This window comes from Trachinotus anak, unplaced genomic scaffold (assembly GCF_046630095.1).
Source record: "Trachinotus anak isolate AG129_WGS33_773 ecotype Australia unplaced genomic scaffold, CSIRO_AGI_Tana_v1 ptg000005l, whole genome shotgun sequence".
Lineage (NCBI taxonomy): Eukaryota > Metazoa > Chordata > Actinopteri > Carangiformes > Carangidae > Trachinotus > Trachinotus anak.
In genome coordinates this window covers 3,513,956-3,528,028 of record NW_027273856.1, presented here as the reverse complement: position 1 = coordinate 3,528,028, position 14,073 = coordinate 3,513,956, and the positions used below count along the sequence as shown (strand labels likewise).

At 40.1% G+C, this 14,073-nt stretch overlaps 1 protein-coding gene across 5 annotated transcripts in view; it reads left to right on the top strand.

Annotated features, from left to right (window-relative positions):
- m1ap (meiosis 1 associated protein) overlaps positions 1–13,961 on the top strand; it is a 43,309-nt gene extending 29,348 nt beyond the window's left edge. For 2 of the 5 annotated variants that reach the window (XM_071477828.1, XM_071477827.1), the window contains exons 7-12: positions 1,024–1,165; positions 2,107–2,170; positions 2,266–2,408; positions 3,038–3,153; positions 3,502–3,583; positions 6,185–9,352. In XM_071477828.1, coding sequence (XP_071333929.1) covers positions 1,024–1,165; positions 2,107–2,170; positions 2,266–2,408; positions 3,038–3,153; positions 3,502–3,583; positions 6,185–6,412 — 775 coding nt within the window. In that variant the 3' untranslated portion in view covers positions 6,413–9,352. The other 3 variants (XM_071477826.1, XM_071477825.1, XM_071477830.1) reach the window with 3 other exon arrangements.
- Positions 13,962–14,073: the final 112 nt, after the last annotated feature.

Below are 14,073 nucleotides of genomic sequence, written 5' to 3'. Positions count from 1 at the left end.
CATGATGCACATGAAAAAGCACCAGTTTTCATGAACCGGGATAAACAAGCTGGAGTACTATAGAAAGCCAGACACTGCTTTCTGATCACTCTCCGCAGATGTGTAGTCAAAGTGGTTTGTCAGTAAAACAAAAAATATGATGGTAAATGATATAATGATGATCAACACGCAGAAATAAAGGGAAAGTCTGACTTTGGCTACACAGCCCATAAACTTCAATGTGGCTGTTGTTTTTCATAACCAGCCATCAGATGAAAAACCCAAATGCAGCAGAGATCAGAAACTAAAGTATGTTCAACCAACAACCAATAACCAAGTCAGAGATACAGAGGAATCAAGACACACCTGTACACAGGTTCCGTGTGAAACCACAGCTCACACTGAATAGATAACTTCATTATATTATGACATCATTATTTACTAAGAAATGATCAACAACTCAACATTGTAGGAAAGGGTTATCAGTGTCAGGTATCTGTTTTTCAAACACACACACACACAAAGCATCACATATACAGTCCGCTGATAATAGAAAGCAGACGCTGAGGCCTAACCAGGCTGAACAGTTTCTTCCTCCTCCTTGATTTGCATTAGTTTTACATTTTCAGTGAATGTGTGTTTTGCATACGGGTCAGTACAAAAGTTATTATGCTCTGTGTGTGTGTGTGTGTGTGTGTGTGTGTGTGTGTGTGTGTGTGTGTGTGTGCGTGTGCGCGCTTTCCATAGTGATGATCATGATTTACAGCAGTGACATTGAAGTGAAGCTGGAGGACGGTCACACTGTTAACTAATTCACCTCAGCAGGGATGATGTCATGTCGTTTCTCTGTCTGTGTTTGCACACTGACAGAAGAAGAAGGACGAGTTGGGTTTTTTTTCTTTTTTCGACTTTGACATAAACTTTTATAAACGGTTTTCAGCAATGATGTAACAAAGGCCACAAACTGTTTTTCTGACATTGTATACACATCTGTCTTTCATTCCTGGTCTGCATGCTAACCAACGCTGTGTGTGTGTGTTCCAGGGTTCTGCGTGCAGATGGAGTATGTGAGAGTGTCTTGTACGGCCTGCCGTTGGTGATCCGCCCCACCACCTGCTGGCAGCTGGACTGGGATGAAATGGAGACCAACCACAACTTGTTCCATGCTCTCTGTCACACTCTCAGGGTGTGTGTGTGTGTGTGTGTGTGTGTTCACTGTTTTGTTTTGTTTTTTCTTTCATCTTGTGTCAGTTGTCATTTTAGATTTCAGCATAAGAAAAGTGTCAAAAATAACTTTTGAAACAGCTGACAGCAAAACTATTGCAGCAGCTTCTGAAAAATTCATATTACTGTAGATCAGACTTCTGGTGTTACAGCCGCATATATTAACATCTTCTTGATCTTTTGATTATTCCTGGATATGATTTTCATTCTGTCAGTCTATGTGTGTGTTTGCATAATGCAAATCAGTTTTTTTTATCATTTAACAAAAGAGCTACTAGGACAGTGTTAGTCATATTTCTGTTAAAGGAGCTATTTGTAAGTTTTGCTCTTGCTGCATAGCCAACGTTTGCGTTAACAGCTGTTTACTTACCAGTCTTACCTAGAGCTTCAGTCATTAAAGTCATTAAAATACATAATCTGTGCAGCGCTTCTTGTTAAGAACAGCCTGGCCACCACAGTGACTCAGTATCAGGAAGTAACGCGATGTTGGTTAGCATACTAATTTCAGTAGCAGGAAAGAAGTGATAGAAATAGAGGCTAAACAAGATTCAACATTGGTGCTGCTTTCTACTGCTGGAGACAGCTCTTAGCAAACAAAGGAGTGAGGTTTGATGCTGAACTTGTAATGTGTCTTCTAGACTGGTAAGTAAACAGCTGTTAATGCTAAAGTTAGCTACGTAGCAATAGCGAACCTTTACAAATTTATGCTATCGAACACATTATGAAAAAATAGTAATAATCAAACAACTTGAATTAATTTTGTGACAAGGTAAAGATAACTCAGGTATGATGAAATAAAGACTTCAGTCGCTCTCTTCATCCTCCTCTCTCTCTGACTGACTCGTCTCTGCAGCACAAATCAACGACAGCGTTTGATGTAAGGTTTGTTTCTCCCTCTTTCAGAGTCGTGACTTGTTCCTGCTGCTTCAGGTGGAGCCTGTCCAGAGGTCCACAGCTGGAGGCTCAGGTGCATGTGTGTGTGCGTACGTGCACAAGGGTGTATGTGTGCGTGTGTGTGCGTGCGTGTGCTCATATGCCCTGTGTGTTTTCTGCACAACACAGGTGTGTATTCTCACTATGTTCTCCAGCCATCCCCGTCCCTCTCCCTCCTTCTGAAGCCTGTGGTCTCCAGAGAGCTACTGCTGCCCTGCTCACTTCCTGTCTCCACTCAGGACCCTGCACCTGACGCTGTGCAGACTGTGCAGGTTAGGTGACCTTTATTTGTCATACACAAAACACAGAAGTAGACAAGCTCAAAAACAGAATCAGATCAGTTTTGTTCACCTGTGTGATACCACTGATACCAGGAACTGAGGATGAGGCTGATCCAAAACTATCTTACTACTTTAAAACAGTCAGGTGATTCTCTCTTCTTCTGTAGTAAAATTATCGTTTCCAAAAGCAGTTCTGCAAGATGAAACTGAAGAAAATCCGACAGTTAGAGATTTTAAGTGCTTAGATAAAGAAGGTGTTTCTGTGGCGTAGTGTCTGATTTTTGGATGAATCAGAGAGATAAACTGCACATAGATATTCATAGATACAGTGTGAGATCACCTTTTATGTTGGAATAATACTTTTTGAAAAATAATTAACAGTATTTGTTTTGTCTCAAAATGGGAATTACTCTTTTTCACTCTCAATTTCTAAAACGAGACAGTTATCAATCACATATCTTGTATAGTTAAGACAGGACATTGTTTCTCATGTACACAGTTCAGTTGCATGATAACAAAGTATACACAGTGAGCACACATCTTCAAAGCCAACAAACAGCAGTGTAGACAATAAAATGTGCTGGTTTGGTTGGTGACTGTGTGTTTTCTGTCTTCATCAGGGTTGTCTCACTCAGCTGGATGAGGAGTTTGTGTTCAACCCTCTGTCTCTGTGCAGTAACCTGTACCAGCACCTCAGGAGCAGAGGCCTGCTCTCACAGCCACGGTATCCATACAGGTGAGCAGGCGCTGGGCTTCAGGTCAATGAGGAGGAGGATGATAACGTAACCACGGATGACAAGATGATGCACAGACTTCTGGGTACCCTGTACGATGATGTTGCAACAGCGGACTATATTTATGGTGACAAGGATGATGATGCTGTAACTGAATGAGTGATGATGATGATGACTCTAAAGAGGATGATGATTATGATAAAGGCTGTGGTTATAATAATAATAGTGGGGGGGGGGGGTAAATAACAGATGAAGATTTAAACCATTATGATTATGACAATGTAAGATTATAGATAGAATTTATAAAGACTTGATTATAATGATATGATGATGATGATGATTGATCCCAGGCTCCAGCCAGCAGCTGTCGTCGGAGACCCATCTCAACCACCAGAGGGCCCTAAAAGCACAGGCGGCAGACAGCGTGGGCAGGTAAACAACATGGCTTTACGACAGTGTCAGCACAATGATTAAAACATGATTAAAGACCAATACGACAGCTGAAAGCAGGAAGAATAATTTTATAAACCTCTTTGAAGTTGTGTACAGGGAGTGTGTCCTTTACTAATGCAGTTTCCTCTCTTCCCTGCTCAGTAGACACAAGCACTCTCCACATGCAGTATAATGAGACTGTAAATACACGGACACAAGCACAAACTTGTTGAAATAAAAGTTTATTCTCTCTGATTTAGGGAAGTGAAAACTACTGGGGTCTTCCTCAGGTCAAAGAGATAAGCAGATGGATTTCATGCAGTTAGATGTAACTGTTGATGCATTTGAAGTCATCTTACCTCAGTGTTTTAACTTGTTTCTGAACAACCACAATATTCACAGCAACTGTGTGTGTGTGTGTGTGTCGTCTGGTTTAGTTAAGATAATCAGACATGACCACAGCATGCAGTGCTTGCACATTATAACTAGTGGTGGAAGAGGTACTCAGAGTCTTTAAGTCCTGCATTTAAAAGTATAATCAGCTCAACTGACTTAAAATATTAAAAGTAAAAATACTTCTTTTCCTGTGACTGGTGTAATAAATAGTGTGTGTTGTTGTAGTTGGTCAAGTTGGAGCTGGTTTTGATTACTTTATATAAAGTAAAGCAGTTTATAGTCCAGTAGTTGCCCACTTAGGGGTCGGGCCCCTTCAAAGGATCACAGGATAAATCTGAGGCTCATGAGTTAATTGATGGGAGGGAAAAAAGAAACAAAATTCTGCTACATATATTTATATTCATTTGTTGTTTGTTTTCTCAAATCTTTGTTTTTTTGTGAAAGATTGGATCATTTGAGCAGTTATGTAAATGAAACCATGTGAGAGCTTTAGCGGGAAATGTACCCTCAGTGGAAGTGCTGACAACATATAGACATCTGAAACCTGACAAGGTGCCACAGACTGATTTTATGTTGGTCACAAGCTGAAACAAGTGATTAAGCTTTAAAATGGTTCTGTGTTTTATAAACTCATTGTGTTTTATGCAAAATTTTAAACTGAAAAGTAATAACGAATTAGTTCTGTCAATTAAAGGCAGTGGAATAAAAAGTATAATTATTCTCTCTGAATTGTAGCAGAAGTATCAAGTAGCATAAAATAAAAACGCTAAAGTATAGTGCAAGTGCCTCAGAAGTGTGCTTCACTGCTGTATTTGAGTAAATGTGCTGATAATAACACAATAACTAAAGAGGCCATATGAAGATGTCAGTGAATAATCAATGGTTGGAGTAAAACGAAGTTTTAAAGTATTAATACGGGAAGACGAGATTGTCTCATTGAGTCAAATAATCACTGAGTGTAAACTGACTGAAACAGATCTTATGAATCATTCTTTTATTTTAATTTAGAGTTTTCACAGTGAGTCATGAAGAGATACATTTATCTGACTTGTCAGAACTGTGGTACTTTTTGATCTAATGAGCTTTTTCAGACAGTGTTTGCATCACAGAGGATTCATCCCAGGGGTTTAAGACTTGTTTGCATTTGTTACATGATTCATTACTAATATTCTTAAAATAAGAAATGTGTCACTACTGGAAATATGTGAGTATTTTAAATCTTACAGCTGCGGTTTACTTACAGTGTTTTCATATGAATAATCTTTTATCTTTTTTTTTTTTTTTTTACATTTTATGGTGGACGTCCAACTTTAACCTTTAATGTCATTTCATTCAGATCAGCTTAGACCTGCTGTGCCCTGAGAGCATGTAGCTGTTGGCAGTATGACTCATTAGGGTTGATAAGGCCGCTGACATGCAAATACAGACTACAGTGGCAAAACACGGAGAAAATGTTCTTCTGCTCTGCTTGTGTTTTGTTCTGTTCTTTGTTCTGTTCTTAATCCACTATGGTTACTTCAACTTCATGTTTGGATTTGTCTATATAAGCACTCAATGTCTCTTAATGTCTTCTTCCTCTTTTCTTTTCTGCTGTAATTCTGAATCTCTCTTATTTCCACCTCCATCAGAGTCTCCACCTCCTCCTCTCTTTTATCTCACCCTTTCTTTTCATGTCTCTCTTATGAATCAAGTGAACCAAAAAGCTGGACTCCTCTTCTCTACTTTAATATTCAAGTTAATTTTGAATTTGAGAAGCCCGCATTTCGATTTTATGCCCAAGACACGTGGAAAAAGCGACACAAGACACAAGATTTTAAACCCTCTCAATACAAACTGTAATTGTTTTAACTGATGAGGTTATTTTTCCTCACTGGCTGTGTTTTATAATCTTGACATTTTATATGTTTTAAACTTTCCTTGTGTGTCATTTTTATTACAGTTTTACAATTTCATTTTCTGTTATTTCGATCATATTGTAAATTCTTTTTGTACTTTCTGTTCATGAATAGTTTCTTTTAAAAATGAGATTCCTATCTCAATGGGATTCATCTGAATAAATTAAGGTTAATAATAATAATAATAAAAGTTAAAGAAAATGTATTTTATGTTTCAATTCTATTCTAAGTAGCATTAAATAAGTGGGTTTTTTAACTTATAAATATGCTTTATTTTGAAATGTAAAGTGTGTGTGTTGTCTCCATTCAGCCACAAAGCCAGGGTCGCCATCTGGGAACACACAGCAAGGTCAGGGCCACTGTGGCTCCGATGCCCTCCTCCTCCTCCCACCCCTCTTCCTCTTCCTCCTTCCTGGGACCTCCTCCTGCTAAGGCCTCCCGTCCAGCTCTGACACTCCTCAGCAGCGGCAGTGGAAGCCGCCGGGCCCCGGCCCCTTCTCGACATGATGAAGACGATGATGACTCCATGGTAATATAGTCAGAGCAACTGGAGGGTGAGTCGAAGAAAGTGGGTCGAGAGAGCAATACAGTGACAGGGGAGAGAGAGAGAGAGGCGGTGAAGTACATTCTGAACAATTCATTTAACATGCAGATACTTTGAAATCCTAACCTGTCACTTCAAAGGGCTTTCCAGTGTAGCTTAGTCAGCACACATACACACACACACACATTTGGCTAATCGCTCTCCATAGTAAAGTTTGTGAGTAGTCAGACAGTTGGCAGAGGCTTTAATGACACACACTAATTTGCACATAGCACACACAGTCACATACTGTGAACACACTGTGTTAATTTGTGCTGCACCCTGGGTGGTTACAGCTTCTATTCATACTCTTTGTCTCTATTTATTGTCACCACACAAACAGCATTAGTTTAATGTGAATTTAACAAGCCTAAGTGTGTGTGTGTGTGTGTGTGTGTGTGTGTGTGTGCGTGTGTGTGTGAGAGAGAGAGAGAGACAGAGAGAGAGAGGGGGGAAAGTTTCAACTCCATCTTAGATCGCTGAGGCAGCAAAACTTAAAAATCACACACCATAAACAATGAAAAAGAAAGAGAAAAGATGAAAAGAAGGGAAACAGCAGGACAGTTGAAGCCTGGAAGTGTCAAAAAACAGAGGGAAGGAATGGAAAGTCATGAGAAACAACAGATAAAGACAAAAGGTGGGTGATGAGGGAGATCAGAGGGAGATTAAAAGCTGATGGATGTGTGAAAAGCATCGTCTGCATGTTATAGCACACCCACTAACACATATGAACACACACACAGTATAACACAAAAACTCAATACGGAAAGAAACCAGTTCCAAAAATACAACGGAGGCATAATAAAGAAAACCCACTGCAGCTTTAATTCTATAGTGGCTTGTAGACAAACACACACATGTGCACATTCCTGCTCTATTTTGCCCTTAAGTCCCAGTCTGAACACAGCTTCACTGTTGTTGAGACAGAGAATAAAGCAGCAGACAGAGGGGCCTCTCTGCTCTCCTTCACCCCCACAGCTCTCTCTCTCTCTGGGGGTTGAAAGGCAACGAGAAGGGGGGGTGGATGGAAGGAGAAGTTAGACGAGAGAAAACTGATAAACCCCCAGCATGTTCTGTAAAATAGTGAACATGATAACTTTGCAATGAAGAAAAAGCTCCATTGAGAGTGTGTGTGTGTGTGTGTGTGTGTGTGTGTGTGTGAGTGTGTGTGAGTGTGTGTGTGCAGGGGTCAATTAGATTTCATGCACTGACATCAGTGATTGAATTCTGCGCATTTACACACACTTAGTCACTCTCATATGTAGATATTAGTCGTTACACAAATCCATCGTCACTATTATTAATTTATTCCTCTGGGCTTTGTCATCCACACACATTCACACACACACTCACACAGTCACACACACACTGAGGCTTAATCAGTCTCCCGCCATTCCACCCCCTTGTTGAACCTTATAACATTAGGGAGTACCCTGTGGCAAATGACTTCATGACGTTGTGACGTTACAGGACTTCCGCATTCACAAATTACAACTACAACGATGCTTTTGTCTCTGGAGGGAATTCAAGTGGACATCCAAAACTACCCACTGACATTTTACCCACTTCTCCGTCTCCGTCCTCTCCCCCGTCTCTCTCACTCAGTACTTTCTTTTTAATGCTCACCAGCTCAAGCTGAGTCAACGTGTTTGAATTTCATAAATTTGTCCAAATAGAACGACAGCAGCTTCTCTGTCCCCAAAAAACGGTCAAAGTCAAAGTTCCCCTGTTTGACCTAAACACTATCAGACACACTCCTCATTAAATGTCAACACTGGAAGAGATTAATGGGATGTGACCTGCAGTAACAAAAGTGTGATTGTTTGTGTTTGCACATTCATTCAGAGTTGAGTCGGACACAGCCACTTGCATTACTCAGGAGATTTTTTTGGTTTTGGCAAGTGTTCCACCCATTACTGCCGTTTTCTTTTCTAAGAACGTTCTTTGTTCATTGTTGTCTTTTATGACAAACATGGTTATCTCATAGTGTTGACTCAATCGTTTTCAGCTTCATGTTGTGTGTCGAATGTTTTTAATCTAATTTATTGTCTGAGCTACAAAGGAAAATGACACATATCGATGTCTTTTTGTTCCCTCTGAAAATTTAAATTAGTTTTTAGGTATTTCAGCTGTTGTTTGACTTCAGGATCTTGTTCCACGCATTTATTTATTACATATTTATGAACTATCTCTCAGATTTGTATTTCACACTGTTTATGAACTGTAGGTTAATAAACATTTCTGTGGGAGGATTATTGTGGTGACTTTCCTGTAAGGGGAACTAGCCTGTGGTACCTGACATGTAACCACCTTCACCCACCCACACAGTGATTCCTGCAGGATTGAGGCACTATGTCAAACTGTCACAGTCTGGTACCATTATGGAAATGTATATGGATATCAATGTATGATTTATTTATTGTAGACTTTCCTCCTGTGAAAAACGAGCCCATAGGTCGTTTGTGCAGCAGGTTATTATGACCCATAGTTACGTTTTGTTGTTAGGTGACATCTAGTTGCCGTAGTAATTATGACAGGAGCAAAGGGAGAAGTGTGGTGACGTAGTTTATAGAGCAACAAAGTCCACGTCAGGAGGAGGTTTGGGTGGAGGGATGGGTCAACAAAACACAAGATTATGACAGAGGAGAGGGTTTTTTTTGTTTATTTTTTTTTATTTCAGGAGACACTCCTATGGGTCGTATCGAAAGGTTGAAAAAAAAACAACCTGTGAAAAGGCTTTTAAAGGTTTTTAAGCCAGGGCATCTCTGTAGCACCACGATGCTTCATTTACTGCATGTTGTCACACATTTTACTTTTATCAAAAAAATGGCAGCTCCTGTGATTTGGATATTGCTCTAATAGAAAGCCTAGCTGTTCCATGTGCTCTCCTTTTTCTCTCATAGATGCTGTGACTTCACTAAAATCACACTCACTTGGTATGGAGGAGGGTGAGGCGCAGAGATATCTTCTGGCCTGTGAAACAAGTAACTTGAAAAACGCTTCATTCATGATCAGCTAGCTAATAAGTAATGGGAAGACAGGCAGAATTTCATTCACAACAGAGTCGAAAGCTTGAACTCTCACAATGTCGATGTTACATCTGCTAAATTTCCTAACCATAGCTAGCAAGTTGTTTCATCAGCTATAAAATGAATAACACCGACTCATCTGTTAAATATTAATTGCAGTTATACGACAAATATTGGATATCTCTACTTTCATTAGGACAAATGCTACACAGAAAATCACCACATAAACAAACGCAGTAGTTATCTTATTGTGACAAAGTGCAGGGACTCAGGAGAATGAGATAAGTGAGTTTAAAAGCTATTGCTTTCACTTCCAGTGAATAAAATCCCTCATTATTTTTGTCCTTTTTGTCCTTTATTATCGGAGGTTCCTGATAAATCACTGATCAGTGTCTCTTTTTCTGTGCCAGTTTGCTACAACCAAATAGTTCAGCATTTTTAGCCAAGGAAGCCTTTGTTTTTAAATCTATCTATTTTTTGTGGAGGAGACAGTTTGTCTCCTACTTTTTAAGTTTTGGTTCATCGTTTCCTGAGGGTGTAGAAATGACCTTTCACTGAACCACTTTGTCTGATTCTGCAGACAGTGAATACATGTTTATGTATCTGCGTCAGAATGGAAAGGACTCTTTGGCTGATAAGCTCTGTGTGTTTTGTGTGTAGAATTCATAGCTTCCCTTTTTTCTTGAAACTTTGATGCAGTTTACTAAAATATTTTTGCCATTTCAGAAACTTTTTTTGCATTTTTCCATTCAAAGCTCAAAAAAAGAACTTTAGTGGTCCGTGTCTGTCTAAAAAGTGCATTAATATTTCTTCTGTGTCTCATCAGTGTCTATATCTGACTCAGGATAATATTAGTTCTGTGACTTCCTGCTTTATTCGCAATGTTCCATTTCCTTCTTTGCTGCAATCATTAGCACAGAAAAAAACTTTGTCAGAGCCTCATAAACTGTAATAGACTGTCTCTTTCCTGTAATTGTCGGCACTGCCCACAGGACTCAAATACTATACACACAGAAGAAAAGATCAGGAACACAACAGTGCAAGAGTCACAATTCATATACAGGTTACAGGCAGAGAATGACTCTCTCACAAGCAGCTCTGAGTAAGAGCAGAAAGAGGAAGTGCATCTATGGGAGGAGGAAGCGAGGAGGTGAAGTCAGGAGGCTGCAGGACCTGAGTTACAATCCTACTGACAGAAATCTTAAAGGTCTCTGCTCCAACACAGGCCGAGAACCTCTAGAAAAGTCTGGAAATCTGATTTTCCGATTGGCATGTCTCCGAGACGAAATCATTAACATAAATCACACTGAAAACCAGCTGCAATCACCAACTGTGCTGAAGAATTTAAGCACTAAAAAGTACAGAATTATAAAGGTTTTTTTGGGGGGGAGCCATCCAAACAGGCTGAAAATGAATAAAAATCTCTTCATCGTCACACTTCATGCCTTTGTACAGGCATCCCTTTTTTTTTTTCAAGGCAACAGAGCAAGAACCTGAATGAGAAGCTCTCATTTCCTTTAGGCAGCGCTGAGAGCAGAGACCGAGTGAATGAAACTTTCTCTGAGACAGACTGAATGGGTTTGCCTACGCAGAGCTAAAAATAAAAGCTGGTGGTCTGTTGAGTCAAAGACAAGAGTTTCAGGTGTGTCTGAGGGCAGAACGCACGAGTCCTCATCAAGAGAAACATCTCTCATGTTCATGTTCCAGTCTAAACAGATAGAGGAAATGCAACTGAGTCCCACCTTTATATTAAGAAGTGCAGCAGACAGGTGTGAAGTTTTGTCTACATGTCTGCATGGTCTGAAATTTTTGAAAAGTAAAAAGTAATTGCAGACAAATATCATTATTTTAGATTTTTGCTGTTTCAATGTAGAAATGGACGACTGTGTGCTGTTTTGTGGTTACATGGCAGTGTTGTGTTTACAGCTTGTTTCACTGCCCCTGAGTGGCCTAAAAGAATCAACTAATGCAGGTTTGAATGTGCATCTAGACAAAAAGTGAGGTGCATTTTCACATTTTACCACTGGACCATTTGTGTTTATTTGAACCAAACAGCCTATGTACCAACTATACAGGAATTAGCTGTAAACTAGCTAGCAACAAATGCACCAACTGCGCCTCCACAAGAAGCACCTGTGTGAGTAATCCCTAGTTTCAGTGCCTCTTGCTGTTGGACTGATCCTGTTCTCTTTCGGTAAGCCTCACCTGACCTTTAAAAAAAAAAAAAAAAACAAGAGACCTCGAAGGGAACAAGACAGTCACAGAAAGTTGAGGACAGGCAGGGTAGACGACAGGAAGACTGTGGCTGACTTACATATTAATAGTCTACGTTTGTGTGTGTTTGGGCGTGTGTGTGTGTGTGTGTGTGTGTGTGTGTGACATGCAGATACCTCAAACCTGCAAATAAAAATGTTTGGCTAAAGATAGATTCATGTGGCTAGAAACAGCACACACACACAAACACACATGCAAGTTGAGTTGTGTCTGTCACATTAAAGTCAGCGTACCTATCTGTACTGAAGTGGCTTTTGCCTCCTTTATCTAAATTAATCAAGATGTCTCACTTTTGTTTCTACCCACTGTTGATACTGTTAGTGCTCTGCAGCAAAACATTAAAGAACTTCCTACAGATGTGACATTTCTCCAAAACCAGAGAAAACTCAGAGGCTGATCTGAAACTATGAAGTGAGGTCTCTGATATGCTTTCACTATGAGGCTACCAACATCAAGAACACACAATCACACAGGAATGCACACAAGCAGTGGTGCAACACATTCATGCATTTCACAGACTAACACCCTGATAAAATACGCCTAACAAACTTGGCAGTGACAGGCCAGCTACTGCACATTTTCGCACGTAGACACACACACACACACATTCATCACGCAGTCATTTGAACTGTTCTGCAGATACATAAAAGGTCAAAGCAGATGAGGAGAGAAATGTGAGGAAGGAAGGAGGTGACAGAAAGCAAAGAGCGGTCTTTGGTAAGAGGAACAAGATCTGAACGATTATGAGTTTGAAAGTTTGTTTTATGAAGTTCTGATCAGTCAGTATGTTAATGCCAAGAATTGATTCAAGTGGAATTTAAAACTGAAAACCTACTGAAAGCGTTTAAACGACTACTTTCTCCAATGAAAAAACTTTCTCTTTAAAAAAAAATGCTTCACCTGTCCAATCCACAGTCAGCACAACAATCTGACTTTTAACTCTACATGGTGCTGTCATCATTATTTACAATAATAAAATATGTATGTATGGTGAATGCCTTTGGTAGAAAAAAATCCAGTTATTCCTGTATGTACAATCACAAATTCAGCAGTATTTACTGAGTTATCATTTCTAAGAGCAGAGCTGCTGAAGTCGTTTCAGGTTAGTCACAGCAGCAGCCACTGAAGAAGCAGTTAGACTCAAGGTTTCACTCTCAGAGTCACATGCAGTTCACTTCATGACCAGAATCCAGCTCTCTCACACACACAGGGGCTGACTGTAAATGTGTAAACAACTTGTTTAGGATATTCCAACAAGGAAGTGTGAAACCATATGAAGAAGCACATTTTGACAACATGAAAACAGTACCATGTACCGTGTGTGTGTGTGTGTGTGTGTGTGTGTGTGTCCTTTCCCCACCGTGCCTTTGATTTTTTTCAATGAGTTCACCCGGGGTTTAATGAGAAAGACAGAAGTTTGTCGTCGCTCTTTTTCTTTCTGTTTTTCTTCCCCTACTCTGAAAGAACAGAGGAGGGGAGGGGGGGCAGGGCAGAGTTAGGAAATTTACCCTCAAAATGCAATTCAGTCACTTTTGGAGAAGTTTCCTGTGCAGAAAGTTCTCCAGCAGCAGGTGGGGAAATAAAGACAGAAAAAAGGGAGGGATGAATAGGGATGACGGGGATAAAGAGCAGCAGCAGAGAAGGGAACAGTCTGTACCTGTTTGTAAGCCAACCAGACACAGACAAGTTCATCTAGCCAGCATTCATCATGTCAGCATCTTTTTCATCTGTTTTCTCCTTCTTTAGTCCCTTTCTTTTCTCCTTCCTCACCCTCAGCTCAGGATAATCACACACATGTTCCCCTTTCTCTCTGCTGCATTCTTCAACAGGTCAATTAGCTGTTTTTTCCTTCTATCTCCCCCTATTTTTCCCTCCTCTTTCCATCCTGTACTGCTGCCCTCCTTCTGACGGTATCTCCCCGCAGTTAAAATGCACAGCGTGTCCGACACAAACCAGTCGCCATTAACTGTCGCCACAGCAACCGAACAACAGAATTAACGCAGAGAGGGAGAAAAAAGAAGTAAGAAAGACGAGAAAGTAAGAAAGAAAGTCTTTGTTTCGTTTTTGAGGCTCAACTTTAACGGTGTGATTAAGTGGTTGGAAACCGACTGAAACAACAAAAACAGAGCGTGGCAGAGGGAGGGAAGTGGAGGATGAGGTCAGACTGTTTTACCGTCCCATTTAGTCCAGAACAGAAAAGTCTTTTAAACGCAAAAAACTATGTCTAATTGGGTCGTGATGAGACAAACACACAGAGAGGAAGTCGTGATGCAGCATTTCAGAGAGTTCTCCTGTTTACAGATCCACTACTGA